At 43.2% G+C, this 18,082-nt stretch overlaps 1 protein-coding gene across 5 annotated transcripts in view; it reads left to right on the top strand.

The window, feature by feature from the left end:
• Positions 1-18,082, top strand: part of KIAA1671 (KIAA1671 ortholog) — a 222,966-nt gene that overhangs the window by 122,150 nt on the left and 82,734 nt on the right. The window contains exon 1 of one of the 5 annotated variants that reach the window (XM_040351414.1): positions 14,592-16,204. The exons of 3 other annotated variants lie outside the window; for them this stretch is intronic. In XM_040351414.1, the coding sequence (XP_040207348.1) occupies positions 15,920-16,204 (285 nt within the window). In that variant the 5' untranslated portion in view covers positions 14,592-15,919. Of the gene's footprint in view, positions 1-14,591; positions 16,205-18,082 lie in introns of those variants that run through there. One more of the 5 variants, XM_040351422.1, reaches the window with a different exon arrangement.

Below are 18,082 nucleotides of genomic sequence, written 5' to 3'. Positions count from 1 at the left end.
TTCTTATTACCTGTATTTATCAGCGTATAACACGCACCCTAACTTTAAGAGGGAAGTTTCAGGAAAAAAACTTTCCACAGCCCCCTGCGTATAACACGCAGGCACAGTTTACCCTCTATTTTCAGGGTAAAAAAGTAAGTGTTATACACTAATAAATACAGTATTTAGGTGTTCACACAATCTCTGTTCTGAGCTGCATAAGGATCTTAGAAAGGTGGAGGTAAAGAAACCACAATACACTGATCTTTCTAGCAATTTGCTTTCTAGGGTGGCATGTCGGCACAAGAATGCAGGGGGGCTGGCAGGAACACCAGGTATTTCACACAAAGGAACAAATACAAAGAGAACAAGATACTTTTTAACACAAGTACATGGTACAACAGGCATAAATTAGAAATATGAAATGGGGTGACATCGGAGGTGTAGCTATAGGGGGTGCAAGAGTCGCAATTGCTACCCGGCACCAGGCTGCAGGGGGCCCATGCCGCACCCTGGTCCGGTATGTCTACACTTGTGTGAGCCAGAGGTCAGAGCTGGCGGTCCTAGGTACGAAAGACTGCCTCAGGTGGTACAAAACCCCAGTTGCACTAAAGCAGATATTCCCACGAAATATCAGACAGATGCTGGAGGTGTGGGGAAGAGAGGGGCACAATGTTACATGCTTTCTGGACATGTCCAAAGTTAAAAGATTTTTGGAAAATGGTCATGGATACAATAAAAGAAATATTGGATGTAGAGTTAGGAGAAAACCCGGCCACCTATTTACTACTCGATATACCAATTTCCATGACTAGGTTCAAAAAATCTTTGATAAGACATTTCTTGACAGCTGCAAGGGCATGTATACCAATTTTATGGAAAAGTACAAGTAGCCCTACTAGACAACAATGGCTAGGCAGAATATCAGAAATCCAACAGATGGAAAAGCTAACTGCGGGAATAAGAGAACAAGAGGATAATTATAGATCGACGTGGACCCCCTATATAAGATATAGAGAGGGAGCTCTGTGAGGGGGAGGTAAGAGGGAGACGGAGGCGGAGAGGGGAAGGGGAAGCTTTTTCTGTTGGGGTTTTTTGTTTTTTTTTGGGGGGGGGGAAGGTAGAGGGGGGGGGGTAGGTATGGTATGGGGAAAGGGAAGAAGAGGGACATTTTAGGTCTTGCTCTTGTTTTATTTTTATTTTTTTTTATTTTTTTTTCTCTTTTTCTTAAATAGTTATACAGAGAAGTCATAAGATAGATAGGAGCAATCTGTCAACCTGTGTATGAGCATATCTAAGCCATATGTAATTGTAAAAATGGAAAATAAGTTTGTTTAAAACTGAAAAATGTATAAAATAAAGAACTAAAAAAAAAAGAAAGGTGGAGGTGAAGAAACCACAATACACTGATCTTTCTAGCGATTTGCTTTCTAGGGTGGCGTGTCGGCACAAGAATGCAGGGGGGCTGGCAGGAACACCAGGTATTTCACACAAAGGAACAAATACAAAGAGGACAAGATACTTTTTAACACAAGTACATGGTACAACAGGCATAAATTAGAAATATGAAATGGGGTGACATCAGAGGTGTAGCTATAGGGGGTGCAAGAGTCGCAATTGCTACCCGGCACCAGGCTGCAGGGGGCCCATGCCGCACCCCGGGCCGGTATGTCTACACTTGTGTGAGCCGGAGGTCAGAGCTGGCGGTCCTAGGTACGGAAGACTGCCTCTTGTCGCTACACTTTGGATGCAGCTAATACCAGGCTGGATAGGAGGGCCGGCAGTGCAGCATATAGGAGAACCGATCTCCTCTATTCTACTCTACACAGGTCTTTCAGCGGCTGCAGGAGCAGGATCTGTTCTCCTATATGCCGCCCTTCCATTTCTCTTATCCAGACAAGAGGCAAGCAGTCATCCATACCTAAGACCGCCAGCTCCGCCTCCCCCGACTCTGGCTCCCATTTCCTGCCTCAAGGCTGTTCCTGCCCCCAGAATGGTAGGGAAAATGCTCCCTGCCCCGAGGCTGCTCCTGGTAAGAGAACTCTGTCACAGCAGAGTGTAAAAGCATACACTGTCCAGCAAATATAGCATTCCAGGTGTTCTACTGACTCTGTGCTCCTTCCCATACTGCCCCCCTCTGGTCATGCTGTCCCCCCATACTACCCTCCACTACCCCCCTCCCATCCTGCTGTCCCCCCATACTGCCCTCCACTACCCTCCTCTCATCACACTGTTCCCCCATATTGCCCTCCACTACCCCCTCCCATCATACTGCCCTCCCATCATGCTGTCCCCCCATACTGCCTTCCACTACCCTCCTCCCATCATGCTGTCCCCCCATACTGCCCTCCACTACCCCCCATTTCCCATCATGCTGTCCCCCCATATGCACTCCACTGTCTTCCTCCCTCCCATCAAAAATCCACTGACCACGTCCACTACTCTGACCATGTCCACTGCCCTACTGACTGACACCATTCACAGTCCACGCTGACACCACTGACGGAACTACCAGGGTTGCAAATGTCACACCTGCGACTGGGCCCTGGCCTTCCATTACCATGACGGGGTCCAAGACTGAAGCACTGCAAACATGTAAAAGGGATCCACTGCAGGACCGAAAAGGGTTGTGGGATCAGTGAGAAGGGCTTTGGGCTTGGAGGGAATGGCTCAGGTTGAAAGTCGGTAGGCCCTTCATGGTTTCTTGCACCAGGGCCCCAAAGATGTTCTGGAGGTTATATTGTTGCTGCCTACCGGGGGATTGAAACAAAAAAAATAATTAAAAAATAGGGAGAGAAGGAAGAGAAGCGGGAAATAGGATGAAAAGGATGAGGAGGGGTTGGGGACACTTCCAACTGCCCTCTCCATCCATCATAGCCAAGTGTATGGATATAACATCATAAATGGTGTGCAAGGATGCCTGTCATGAATTAGTCATGTTGGTGTGATCAGATATTAATTGGCAGATTGGTGTTAATGAGGTCTTCTGTTGCTGCGGGGGATCTTTTGTTGAGGGAGGGGTCTATTGATGCAAGCTGCTGGGAGATCTATTGTTGATGGGGAATCTATTGTTGCTGGCTTCAGGGGATCGGGGAGGATGCTCGGAGTTGGGTAGTGGTTGGAGACAAGGGGTGACTTTAATGGGGGGAAAACCCTGCACCTATTCTCTGAGAAAAAAGCCCTGGGGATATGTGATGGAATGAAACATTCTGTTTTAGGAAGGCTTTACGCTGCTACACTGATTGCTTTAGCCCCTTCTCACCATAACCTTGGTTATAATGTCTCATTGACTAAACAGTATATTTGTTTTAACCTATGCTGGAAAGTTATTTTTTTTTTTTTTTTAAACATGAACCAAACCTAACAGATCAGTGGAGTATATGGGTATGTTTTTGTGGCAGTTCATTGGCATGTTTGCTGTGGATACACGGCTGAACAGAGTACTTTAGTTTCTGGGACAAGTGTTATTTTCTGTCCAAATTATACTGCATTGTAATGGATTTAATTTTCACCAGTATTGCCCTGTTGCACAGAAGTGTAAGGACAGTCAGGAGTAGAACGGAGAGAAGTTCTGAAAAAGTTTGGCATTAATTCACTGTCACATTTAAATGCCAGGCCAGCTGTAGCACACTTAGCATCTGTTCAACATGCTCACTGTCACGTCACTTATCAGTAATACCACTCTGACCCCATCCCTGCTGTCTGTGGATTATGACTTCATTGGCAATATATAGCAGGATCTATTCCTGGCCTGCAAACAGGGTGATATGCTCAGGATCACTGTATGTTATCTACCCAGACTTCATTAAAGCTGATCTCTGGAAATGAGCAAAAATGTACCCCCCTTTGCCCCCGCACTGCAAAGTTTAAATGCTCATTTAAAGAGAAGTATAGAAATTGTTTTATTTTTTTGTTTTAATCATACTTGCCTAGGTGGATGCATCGTTCCGTCGCTGCGTCTGTCCCCCCCGCCGACTTTAAGAATGAGAACTGCGCAATCGAACATCGCCGATCGCTCGGTTCTCACAGCTCCCTGAGCAGAGAGCTGGTGACTGAGAGGGCTCTTTCACACGGAGTGGATCCGTATTGATCTGCTCCGTTAGCCCGTTTGGCTCAGCTGGGATTCCTCTGTTAATCCCCGCTGAGCTGTTGGCGGACAGGGCGGTCCCCGCACACAGTGCAGAGACCGCCCTGTCTCTCCTCCGCTCTCCCCTATGGGGAATCGGATGAATACGGACCGTGTGTCCGTATTCATCCGATCCGTTCCGCCGGACGGAAGAAAAATAGGGTTTTCTTCCGTCCGCAAAAGCGGATCTTTGCGGACGCGGATGGTTGCGGACGTTAGCGGATGCATCATCCGCTAGCGTCTGCAATCCCATAGGGATACATTACAAGTCCGTAAACGGACTTGTAATAAACGGACCATTTGTCCGTGTGTGTGAAAGGGCCCTCAGTCATTGGGTCTCTGCTCAGCCCTCCTGCACTCACTGGAGCACTGGACTGTGGAGGGGGCGAAAGGGCCAGCTCAGCCTTTCAGCAAACTCGCCGAGAGGCTGGGCGGGGTGCCGGTCCAGGCATGTGGACGGATCCCGACCGTATGGTCGCAATCTTTCCCGAGCCTGGACCGGCTCTGTGATGTCAGCCAACAAGGGCTATAGCCCACTGTCTGCTTAAAACGCACTTATGTGATCCGCAGGATAAGTACAGCCAAGCAAGCTTTGGCTGTACTTCTCCTTTAAATTTACAGGGATATGCAATTAGCGGACCTCCAGCTGTTGCAAAACTGCAAGTCCCATTATGCCACTGTCATGCTTGTGGCTGTCAGAGTCTTGCTATGCTTCATGGGACTTGTAGTTCTGCAACAGCTGGAAGTCCGCTAATTGCATATCCCTGATATATTACTTACCTTACTTCCGCTTTGGCCAGCTCAGTTCTCCCACAGCTTAGACCTTTTCTTGCATTGTACGTGAAGAAGGCTGGAATGTGAGAGAGGAGGCAGCTAAACTGGTCGCTTGGATCGAGAGAGTAGGTGAAAAGGTAAGTATTATACCTTAATCATGCACCCCTAGACCTAATATGCAGTTAACTTTTGCAGGGGGGGTGGGTTAAGAATCTATTCCTACATGTAAAAGCCCTGTTCAGTTAGGCATATACCTTATTCTGTTGAATCTTTCATAATGTTACAAAAGATGGTGTAGTAAAGGGAATGGATAACAACCCATAGCAAGCATTTAGAAAGTGACATTTACGGACTTGTTAATTTTAAATATCATTCTAGACACAGGAGTAGTGTTTTCACAGTGCATATGTTAAAAAGATGTCGCCTCAGTTAAGAGGAAGAGTTTTTTTTTTTAATTGATTTGAGGCCCTCGGTGAACTGAGGACAGGCAGATGTCATTACAACCTTGATATGTCAGGCTGTGGCCACCATTTTATGGTTTAATACTACTGTAGTACAGTACACTCTGTTGGCATAGTCCATACTGCAATGCCGCATGGGGAATTCATTTTAGAGCATCTGACATGTTTTAGAATTCTGACGTGCTTCCAGACAATTGTAAGTGCGAGCAATAGACAGGTAGATAGGTACATAAATTTGGGGCACACACCGCATGTGGAGGGGGTTCTGAAACGGGAGTGTCCATACAAACACTTTGCCTTCGGTGCATTTCTGCTTCCTCTTGCCGGGGCAGCTATCACACTGGCAGGACAGCAGAGGGGGGAAGCTTTGTATCTGGGATGGGGATTTAGCAGACACTAGTTTCCCATCAGGTCTGCTCCTTTTGTGATCGGCAGGAGTCAGTGGGTGCATTCTTAACCAATAGGCCAGTGGTTCTCAACTCCTGTCCTCAGGACCCACTAACAGACCAAGTTTGCAAGATAACTGAAATAATCACATGTGATATCATTTGCTGCTCAATGATTGCAGTATTCTAGTCTGCATCTCCTCAAGGTAATACTTAAAATCTGGCCTGTTAGAAGGTCCTGAGGACAGGAGTTGAGAACCATTGCAATAGACACACTGCTATTGGTTATAGAATAAGCCCACTGCTTGCTGTTAATTGCAAAGGGGAGCGGGCCTAATGGGGAAATGGTGTCTTAGCTTTTACATCAGACTCCACCCACTTCAACATCAGTGGTTGCTTGGAAGCTGTCGGCCATGAAGCCAACAGAATCCTTAACAGCCAGTGACGTGGAGGGGGACACAGGCAGCAAACACAGCATATATGGCACTCTGCCTGTCTCTTTATGCCAACTGGTCTCAAAGAAGAATTCGATACTTGGAATTCTTCTTTAACTACTTTAATACTGGCCACTTTCACCTGAGAATTGCGTGGTCATGCAACACTGTACCCAAATGACATTTGTACCATTTTGTTCACACAATTAGAGCTTTCTTTTGGTTGTATTTATTCACAAATCGGTTTTGATTTTCTTTTGTGAGTCTAAGCGGAAAAAAAGAGCGGACATTTTGAAGAAAAAATATATTTTCTACTTTCCGTTTTAAAAGAAATCAATAAAATCCAATTTAGTCATGAATTTAAGCCAAAATTTATTCTGCTTATACATGCCTTTTTAGTAAAAAAAATTCAGTTGAGTGTATAATAATTGGTTTGTGTGATCACGGACAGATGTGCGTGGATGATCGCAGACATATGTGCTGATAATCATTGGGACATATGATTTTACGGTTACATATGTGTGGGACAGGTGTTTTTACTGTGTGGGGGATGTGTGTGATGACCGTGTTTTGTGGGGACACTTTTGTGGGGACACTGGGCTGGTGATCAGGCTGCAGCGATCCGCTCTCCTCACTGACAACTTCCGCGTGAGGACATGAGAGCCGATCGCCTAGCAACCAGCGCTCTATTTATGTCACATGATGGCTGTGATTGGACACAGCCATCATGTGGTCAGGATGGCCAATTACAGAGCCCTCCTGCCAATCGGAGCTTTGTCGTGTCCGGGTGACATGTGCGCAATGGGATCGGGCCACTGCGCGGGCGCGTGTGCGATCCCCTTCCTTTTGAAGGACGTTCCTTAACGTCCACTCAGGAGGAAGCACCCACCAGGCCGTATATGTGCAGTGGCCGGGTGGGAGGTGGTTAATTACTTCCAATTTAGGTATATGTGAGCTGGAGGTAGTTTTTTTTTTTTAATTTGATTGATTAGTAGCTAAACTTTGTAAAATAGGTGCTATCAAGAACTACCTAAATCTACACATGTCGGGAAAGTTACCAAAAAGGGCGGCAGGGATTTTTGAATCTGTGCAGGCCATTTTAAAGGACCACACCACCAGAAAAGTGACCGTAGGGATTTGTGGAATGCCCCTGTGTGTTTTCTGTGCCCAGCAGGTGTTGGAAGTTGTATACCGTCCTAGAGGTCTTGCATTACAAAATTTGTACTAAAACAATTACCAGTTTTATGAGATATAATGAACGTCTGTGGATTTAAGGAAGTAAAATTGAGTTGCAATTCCGTGTTTTTAGAAAATGGCTTCCCACTAATAAAAATAGGATGTGATCATACTGGCAGTCACATGGGACATGGTCAATCCAAGTTCTAGTTATTATGTCTTTAATATTGTATAGCTACTTTTATCATTTCTGTTAATTGCTAAGACGAGTTACATTACATACTACTACACTAGGAAATGTGGTTTGTAAAACAATATCTGCCAAAATGCCGATTAGGTACAGTGGAAGTTGCACCTCTGTGGTGCGGTAATATGTGGCGGCCCTAAACCCAATCTTTTTCTGTGTGATGTTAAGGATATTTTGTTTCTGTCATGCCCATACAGATGCAAAATATATGATTATCCAGAAAATGACCCTGACATTCAAATGGTCCAGTGCTTTGAGAGCAATTCCCAGTTGTTTTTTGTAGTTCACACAACTGTACACTCAAAAGTTGAAAATTCTAAAGCCTCGTACACGCAGTATGATTGTTGGCCAACCGAGCGTCTAATTTTTGTCAAAAGGGCATGTGCCAGGATCTTGTCTTGCATACTAACGTTACACAATTGTCGTGCCACAAACACGAACGTAGTGACGTACTACGAGCAATTTCAGCTCTTAAAGCGCCATCCTTCGGGCCCCTTCTGCTAATTGCGTGTTTGAGCATTGATTCCGAGCATGCGTGTTTGTACTTTCGACCTTTGTGTGATGGATTTGTGTACTGACCATACAAAAATCTGACAACAAACCGTTGTTCGCCAAAAATTTACTAGCCTGTCATCCAACATGAAAGTTGGACAACAATTGTCAAAAGGAGCATTCTAACGGTAATGCCCGGTACTCATGATCGGAAATTCCGACAGCAAAAGTCCAATGTGAGCTTTTGAACGGAAATTCCGACCGTGTGTATGCTCCATCTGACTTTTTTTGTCGGAATTTCCACTAACAAAAGATTGAGAGCTGGTACTCAAATTTTTCTATCGGAAAATCCGATCGTCTGTAGCAATTCCAATGCGTAAAATTCTGACGCATGCTCGGAAGCATTGAAATTCATTTTCATTGCTCATCAGAGTGTTGTACGTCACCGTGTTCTTGACGGACTAAAGTTCAGAGAACTTTTGTGTGACTGTGTGTATGCAAGCCGAGCTTGAGCGGAATTCCGTCGGAAAAACCATTCAAGGTTTTTCCAACGGAAAATCTGATCGTGTGTACAGGGGATAAGATTTTAGGACAACAGTCTGTCAAAAGACAATCTCCTGCCAACAATCGTAATGTGTGTACGAGGCTTTAGGCCAGTGATGGCGAACCTTGGCACCCCAGATGTTTTGGAACTACATTTCCCATGCCGCTCCAGTACACTGCAAATTGCATGAGCATCATGGGAAATATAGTTCCAAAACATCTGGGGTGCCAAGGTTCACCATCACTGCTTTAGGCTAATGCTTTACTTTGGTGTTCAGTTACTGTTGTGGTCAACTATGGCTGTGAGATTTTGTCCCTCCTTTTTTTTTCATCTTCTTTAAATTCTATGTAGCTGGAGCAATTGGGTCCCCAGGGAATTTAAACTAACTTGTATAGATGTTTATAGAGAATTTTATGGAATTCCAGTGTTATTCATATGACATTCACAATACTTTAGGATAGCAATATATTCTGTAATTTTCTTGTACAAATTCTTTCGTTTTATTTTTATATACCATATAATATGAGGTCAAAACCTAAACACTTTAAATATGTATGCAATCGGGCAGATCCTTGCACTGCATCTGATGTGGCCCGCGACCTCCTGCTCTGGGATGGAATACAATAGAATACTGTTATTAAAGGTACGTTTATTTCTAAAATCATAGTGTATAAATGGTCATATCTGTTCTGCAGTGGTTACTGGGCTTCTTTTAAACTGATTACCTTCACTGAGCCATAGACTTCTATTACATGTGAGTTTGGTGTGCTCTCTGAAAGTGCACCACACCTACAGGATATAATAGAAGTCTTTGGCAAAGTGCAGCTAACCTGTAGGAATGACGCAGGTGAACTGTGCTGCACTCGTGGTGCGGGTAAACAACCATGCCTCAGTGTGAAAGCAGCCTTAGGCCCCTTTCACACGGTCAGTCTGACCCAATCGGACCCAGCATTCACCTCTAAGGATTGGCAGATGTAAATGGACTTTACAAACACCTACCTCCAATCTGATCCGCTAAAAAAAAAAATAGAGTGGGCTCTATAGAGTCTATAGAGGGCTGCCATCCACCTGCTCTGCGACCTGTTACCAAGTCGCCTAAGTGGCCCTTGCTCTTCAAAAGTTTGGGCACCCCTGCACTACATGGTTGAAGGTAATCTGAAGGAAATTGAAAAAAGGAAATTGTATAATGTATGGCTAGCTAAGTCCAAATTACAGATACAATTGATATGCCCAGACTCTAAGCAGCCTGAATAATAGCTCCCCTCGCCAAATACATTTATAAAAGCTTTACCTAATGTTAATGCAATACTTAAGGGCCGTACGCGTGGGTTGAATATCTGGCGGCAACAGCCAGCTCAATAGAAACCGACTGATATTTGGCCCATGTGTACAGCAGCCAGTCCAACGGTAGAGGGGGTATGACCGAAAAAGGTCTGCCAATGGCGTCCCCTTGTTGGAACACAAAAGCACAGCAAGGGAGATGGCTGTACTAACATTGGATAGTTCCTGCAGCGGCAGCTCCTCCCAAGTTCTTCAGTTATTTTGTTGAATGAGAAAAAAAAAACCTTCTAGTGTGTACCAGGCTTAAGAGATCTGTTTAGCCATCTCTTGCCAAAGCAATCAAATTATTCTGAGAATCCTTATACGGTATGTCCAAGAAATTACCCTACAAAACTAGGCTACTTTGTTTTATTTTTATTAATACGATAAAGGGCCAGATATAGAGATTGGAATCTAAGCGATGAAGTGTGTGGGAGCCTTTTGTGAACATAGCTCGGCTTCCAGGAGCTGAATATAATTGAACAAACACCTTTCCCAGTGAGGAGGCGGATAGGTACAGTACATACTGGTGCGTTGGAAATAGATTTCTGTTGGGGAGCAGTGCATTCTGTAACTCATTCTTTTCCATGCTTTAGATACAAGTACTGATTTATTCTGATACAGATACATATGGAAACAGAACCTGCAGTTCTTATGAATATCTGGCCAAAGATGCTGTTGCATGACTATGTTGTATGTTTTCCCATACATCAATTTGCTGTATTGTTGCAATAGTATGCTTAGAAAAGTGTCCAGTCCTGGATGTCGAGTGTCTTTACAAATTCGACATTGCTGGGCAATCTATTCTAAACCAAGTGAGATTTTTTTTTAAAAACTGTGTTGTCCAGAGCTAGGCATGCCCCCCCCCCCCCCCCGACAATTGCGCGGTCATGCGACGTGGCTCCCAAACAAAATTGGCGTCCTTTTTTCCCACAAATAGAGCTTTCTTTTGGTGGTATTTGATCGCCTCTGCGATTTTTACTTTTTGCTATAATAAATATCCCCAAAGAATACCATTTGTCATTTTCACAGAGAAAAGTGCTATAAAAAATCACTGATTACTGTGAAAATGACAATGGCATTGAGAGGGTTAACCACTAGGGGGTGCTAAGGGGTTAAGTGTGCCCTAAGGGAGTGATTCTTACTGTAGGGGGGGCATGGCTGTAGGCGTGACATTACTGATCGTCGTTCCCTATATCAGGAAACAGACGATCAGTGTCACTGCCACACAGAAGAACGAGGAAGGTGTGTTTACACTCCTCTCCCCGTTCTTCAGCTCCTGTGACTGATCGCGGGACACCGGCGGCGATCGGGTCCCGTGGGCACTGTCACGGAGCTTCAGACCGTTTCGCGCTGGTGGTGCGCGACAACGCGGCTGGGCTCTTAAAGGCAACGTACAGGTACGTGCCTGTGCCCTGCCATGCCCTTCTGCCAACGTATATCGGCGTGAAGGGGTCCTTAAGTGGTTAAAGAAAACCTGTATTGAAAGACATTTTGCTTACTGTCATTGCTATAGCCTCCGTCTAAAGATACTAATTGTGTGGCAGTCTCGGGCTTTGTTTCAAATCTGTGTGTGTGTGTGTGTGTGTATACATACATACATACATACATACATACAGTTGTGCTCATAAGTTTACATACCCTGGCAGAATGATTTCTTGGCCATTTTTCAGAGAATATGAATGATAACCCAAAAACTTTTATTTCACTCATGGTTAGTGTTTGGCTGAAGCCATTTATTATCAATCAACTGTGTTTACTCTGTTTAAATCATAATGACGACAAACTACCCAAATCACTCTGATCAAAAGTTTACATACCCTGGTGATTTTGGCCTGACAACATGCACACAAGTTGACACAAAGGGGTTTGAATGGCTGTTAAAGGTAACCATCCTCACCTGTGATCTCTTTGCTTGTAATGTGTGTGTGTGTGTGTGTGTGTGTATGTGTGTATGTATGTATGTATGTGTGTGTGTATATAAAAGGTCAATGAGTTTCTTGACTCCTAACAGATCCTTACATCTTTCATCCAGTACTGCACTGGCGTTTTTGGATTCTGAGTCATGGGGAAAGCAAAAAAATTGTAAAAGGATCTGTGGGAAAAGGTAGTTGAACTGTAAAAAACAAGAAAGGGATTTAAAAAGATATCCATGGAATTGAGCATGTTAATCAGCAGTGTTCAAACGCTAATCAAGAAGTGGAAAATGAGGGGTTCTGTTGAAACCAAACCACGGTCAGGTAAACCAACTAAAATTTTAGCCACAACTGCCAGGAAAATGGTTCGGAATGCAAGGAAAAACACACAAATAACTTCAGATGAAATACAGGACTCTCTGAAAATATGTGGTGTGGCTGTTTCAAGATGCACAATGCTTTTTCCCTTTTCTGTTATAGCTGACATAAGTAGACGATATGAAATGCGAATTTATAAAAAAAAAGATGCACAATAAGGAGGCACTTGAAGAAACATGGGCTGCGTGGTAAAATCGCCAGAAGAAAGACAATACTACGCAAATGCTACAAAGTATCCCGCTTACAATATGACAAATGGCAAAGAGACAAGCCTCAAACCTTCTGGCACAAAGTCATTTGACCAATATTTAGCTTTTTGGCCACAACAATAAATGCTATGTTTGGAGAGGAGTCAACAAGGCCCATGATGAAATGTACGGAGGTGGATCACTGATGTTTTGGGGATGTGTGAGTTACAAAGGCACAGGACATTTGGTCAAAATTGTTGGCAAGATGAATGTAGTATGTTATCAAAAAATATCAGAGGAACATTTGCATTCATTAACCAGTTAGCTGTGTATGGGATGTACTTGGACATTCCATCATGACAATGATGCAAAACACAAGGCCAAGTCGACGCAGCAGAATAAAGTGAAGGTTCTGGAGTGGCCATCTCGGTCTCCTGACCTTGATATCATTATGCCACTCTGGGGAGATCTCAAACGTGCAATTCATGAAAGACAACCCAAGAATTTACAGGAACTTAAGGCTTTTTGCCAGGACGAATGGGCAGCTTCTGAGAAGATAAAGAGCCTTATCCATAAATACCACAAAAGATTTCAAGTTGTCATTGATATTAAAGGGGGCAATACACGATATTAAGAACTGGGGTATGTAAACTTTTGGTCAGGGTCATTTGGGTAGTTTCTGTTGTGATTTATGATTTAAAAAAAGCAAACACAGTGGATTGATAATAAATGGCACTTGGAGGCAGGAAAGAAAAACCCTTCTCTCTCTGATTGGAGCTCACTGGCAGAAAAAAAAACCCGTAAAACTCTCCTAAACTCGTCTAAACTTTGTACAATAAATGCTCTATATTAGTGTTTTTTACGCCAAAGAGAACAGACTTTTTTTAAGCTCAGTGTGCATGGAGCCCTACAATGATTTTTGTGTTATCATTCATATTCTCTGAAAAATGGCCAAGAAATAATACATTTTGCCAGCGTATGTAAACATATAGGCTCAGATTGACAAAGCACTTATGCCGAGGTATCTCGAGATACGCAGCGTAAGTGTAGCTATGCGCCATCGTATCTATGCGCCGTGCCCACAATCTGAGATACGCCTTAAAATAGGCTTCCTACGACCAACGTAACTTGCCTACGCCGTCGTATCGTAGGCGCATATTTACGCTGGGCGCATTTGCCGCTCCTATTGATTTTTTATGCAAATGAGGGAGATACGCCGATTCACGAACGTACTTGCGCCCGGCGCATAATATACGCGGTTTGCGTAAGTCGTACGTCCGGCGTAAAGTTATTCCCCATATATGAGGCGCAACCCATGCAAAGGTATGGACAAGGGAAATCAAGCCGTCGTATTTTACGTCGTTTACGTTGTACGTGAATATGGCTGGGCGTAGGTTACGTTCACGCCGTAGGCAGTGATCCGTCGTATCTTAGGCATTCGTTCCGATGTGATTCTGAGCATGCGCACTGGGATGCGTCCGCAGGACGGCGCATGTGCCGTTCATTATTCGTATTTGTCTGACGCTCGGTCCATCATTTGCATGGGGTCACGCCTCATTAGCATGGCTCACGCCCACTTCCACCTACGCTGGATTAGGCAGAGGAAACCCAGCGCAGTTTGGGAGGCAAGTGCTTTGTGAATTCTGTGCTTGCCTCTCTGCGCTGCGTCGGCGTAGCGTATATTGGATGCGCTGCGTCGGCGTAGCGTATATTGGATACGCTGCGTCGGCGTAGCGTATATTGGATACGCTACGGCGGCATACATATGCGCCGTTGTATGTGAAACCGGGCCTTACTGTCTATGTAACGTATGTATGTATGTATATAATATACACACACACACTATATGTGTGGAATACTAAGTGTGTGTATATGTATATGTGTGTGTGTGTGTGTGTGTGTGTGTGTGTGTGTGTATGTGTGTATATATATATATATATATATATATATATATATATATATATATATACACACACACATCTTGTTTAGGGAAGCCCATTTATTTCAGTGGGCTGCCCTATGCACAAAAATTGCACAAAAGTGCAAGCTCCTCCTTTTTTTTTTTTTTTTTTTTAACCATGCCACACCAAAATGAAGGGTACTTTTTATTGCCATGTTTTAGCATGATTTTGTTTGCACATTAGCAGGGTGTAAAAATTATACCCATAATTGTTTTAATATATTTTTTAATGGCGTGTTGCTGGTTCTGTGACTATTTTTTCCTTTAAAGCTCTAGCTATGTAGTGGGGGAGTCAAGTATGATGCATATGTTTAAACTGATATTGTGTGTATAAACACACATTGTTTATCATCTACAATTCTCCATCTTACGAAAAGGGTTAAAGTGTCACTGTGTCATGTGACCATAAGCTATGCACAAATCATTCCCATAGATCTCACAACCCCAGCCTTCCTAAGCAGATGATGTCCCCTGGTTGCTATGACAATGGTTGCCTGTAGCGTAAAGAAAAAAAAAAAAAAAAGCCCAGCCCAAATCGTTTTCCTTTGGCAGACCTCTGCGGCTGCCTCACCTAGCCCATTGTTTGATTGCCATGGATTAAAGAGAAAAGGCAATAGCAAAATAAGGCATATGGAAGGCAGCAGTGACACCCTTCCTTCCTGCCTCCTCCAGCATTTGCAAGGAGGCACAGAAAATCCTTCCATACATATAACACAGCAGCTGCAAGGCAACATCTAGGCATTCTTGGAAATGACTGCAGCGAAAAGGAGATCTGGGGGACTTTGAAATAGGCGTGGATGGAGGAAGTGTGTAAGTGGTAGAGGATTTTCTTCTTTTTTTTTTTTTTTTTTCGTTTGGCTCTCAGCCTTTGGGTTTATCTGTCCCAGCTGCATTCCTCAGTTATGCAGCTCCTTTGCAAAGGCTTGATGTCATTCAGAAAAATCTCCTGCCAAATGGAAAGAGTGTGCTTGCAAGCACGGTCTTGAAGAGAGCAGAACCGTTCCTTTCAGGCTGTGTACTGGCTAACCCATCCGTGGATTTACACAGGCACGTCTGTTCCTCAGTTTGCTGAAGAGCCATGGTTTGTGCAAGGAAATCGCAGCTTATTCTTTTTTTTTAAGCCTCCATATAACCACAGTTTACAAAGCTATCTCACTTTATCAACCTAGAGGATTCAGCATAAGAGCTGTATGAATAGATGTTTCCAGCACAATTTGGGGCGAAGGAGCATCATACATAACCAGGAAAATGAACAGCTGCAGCTCTCCGTGTCTGTGTAGGCTGAATGTATGGAAGATGGCAACTTACTCAGGTTAGAAGGAAGTATGTGTGTACCAACAATTGCCAGCAACAATGAGGACACAGGCTTCAATCTGATTCACACCAAAGCATTTAAGGAGAGTGTCTTTCTTTTTTTAAAGCTGTTTAATGATTTTGTACCTCTTTTCACCTGGATGACAAAACGGACACTCCGCATATTTTTCCGCGTCAGTACTTCATTTGCTTTATAGTAGTTTTTACTTTTGCAATACTGGAGAATGGAGTACCTTGGAGATAAGTTGACAGTGGCACATACGCATATGAACCAGTGGATGGGGACGATGAGGAGGTCCTTGCAGGACGCTTTCAGTTTAGTTTCGACTGCTGTGACACACGAGAGAACTAGCATAGAAGCCGGCAGCAGAAACCCCTTTAAACGCACATCATCCTTCCGACACTTTGCTTCCCGGAGCCGAGAGTCCTTCCGCAGGTTTTCAGTCCGAAGCCAGCAGAGGTTTTCTTCATTGAGGAAAAGACACCCCGTTCCAGAACAAACCGACCCTGTAAGCAGATTACTGTTGGTTTTTGTATGTTGAATAATGTTACTTTTTCACAAACACAATTTTTGTTGCATAAATATGATTTTACACAATCCTATCTTATATCGATTTTTTTTTTTCCCTTTTAAGTTCGTGCATCTGGGAGTGGGTTGTAGAGTATTTTCAAAAATATGTTTGTGGCAATTTTGTATTTAAGAAAATTTAGGTTTTATTTTGTTAAGTCTTCATGATAAATTTATGGTGACTTCAAATCGGCTTTGGTTTTATGTTCTGTACACCATAATGCCATGGTGCATTTTGAATTGCTGGCATTGAATAGCAGCATCTGCAGCCAGTTGAGTGACTATAGGGTTTGGAGATCTTAATGAAGAATCAAACTGCCCAGCTATGGAATTTTACTTGCATAATGCCTATACCGGACATATAGGGGTTGATTTACTAAAACGAGCGTGCAAAGGTTCAGCTGTGCATGGAAGCCAATCGGCTTCTAACTTTAGCTTGTTCAATTTGACCAAAAAAATCTGGAAGCTGATTGGTTTCTATGTAGAACTGCACCAGATTTTGCACTTTCCGGGTTTAGTAACTAAACCCCATAGAGCCCATTCATACTTGGTATGCACTTGATGTAAAAAATATTTTTTAATTTTATATGGCTTGTGTACTTTTATGCATTACAGCACAGTATGTCTTTGAAAAACAGAACAGGTAACAATTTTTGTAGATTAGCATACATTGAGTAGGCCTATTGAAATGTATTGTGTTTCTATTCATTTTTATTGCATCTACACCATGGCAAATCTATATTCATATATAGTATTTTATAGCACACCTTCAAGAATTTGAATAAACATGTTAAAAGTGCACATGAACACATAAGCGCACGTGAATATGCCACTACCTGTAAGCGACATATTGCATGGTGACTGTAGCAACCTGCATGCAAGCGAAAGTGCTTTGGTAATACTTTGATCTCTGTTCTGTTTCCAGTTGTAAATGCCTGATTTAAAATCCATGGTAATATATAATGAAGAATATTAGTCATTTTATTGAGGTTATGTGAACTATTGGTTTTATTGAGGTAGTGAAGTTGGGGATCATGTAGTTTGTTACCCATGTAAATAGTCAGTGATACAACAATCACTAGTATGTAGGCTGGGTGGTATACCATGTTTGGCCATCTTTGGAAGTTAGCGCCTACTTCTACAATAGGCCTTGCTTCATGAACATTTCTTGTTCTATCTCTTCTGTTATCTGCTGTGGCTTGTTTTTGTGGGCGATTTCAAACTAGTCAAGGAATTTACTTGTAGATAAACACTTATAAAAAAAACAGACCCCATAATAGCTTCTGCATGCCAACTTGCAAGTAACAAACTGAAGATTCCTGCACAGTGTTTCAAATTTGAAAACAAATTGGTTCTGCAGGGACACATAGAGTTTAATGAACTATTGGGCATCATCTATGTCCATAGGATACATTCTAAGGCTCCATGCACACTGGGATTAAAAAAACGCCTGTCCTCTTGGGTGTAAAAAAATGCTCATATAGAGCATTTTTTGTACAAAGTTTAGGAGAGTTTTACATTTTTTTTTCTGCCTCCAAGCCCCAATCAAAAACGCGAACCAGAATTTTTTTTTTCTGCCTCTAAACATTAAACTTTGAAATAGGCCTCTTAACGTCCTAATGTGTATGGACACATAGGATAACATTGAGCTGCTTCTACAGGCAGAACACAACTCCTGTAGAAGCAACGTTTTTTAAGCCAGTGTGCATGGGGCCTAAAAGCCACTCTTGTGCCACCATAGGAACTACTCAACGGTGCATTCACAACATGATTCCAGGCTTTGTACTCTCCTGGTTATCTTCATTTCAGCCAGCACATC

Source organism: Rana temporaria, chromosome 1 (assembly GCF_905171775.1).
Source record: "Rana temporaria chromosome 1, aRanTem1.1, whole genome shotgun sequence".
NCBI classification, from domain to species: domain Eukaryota; kingdom Metazoa; phylum Chordata; class Amphibia; order Anura; family Ranidae; genus Rana; species Rana temporaria.
Note: the sequence above shows the minus strand (reverse complement) of the source record. Positions and strands in the feature narration are given on the sequence as shown.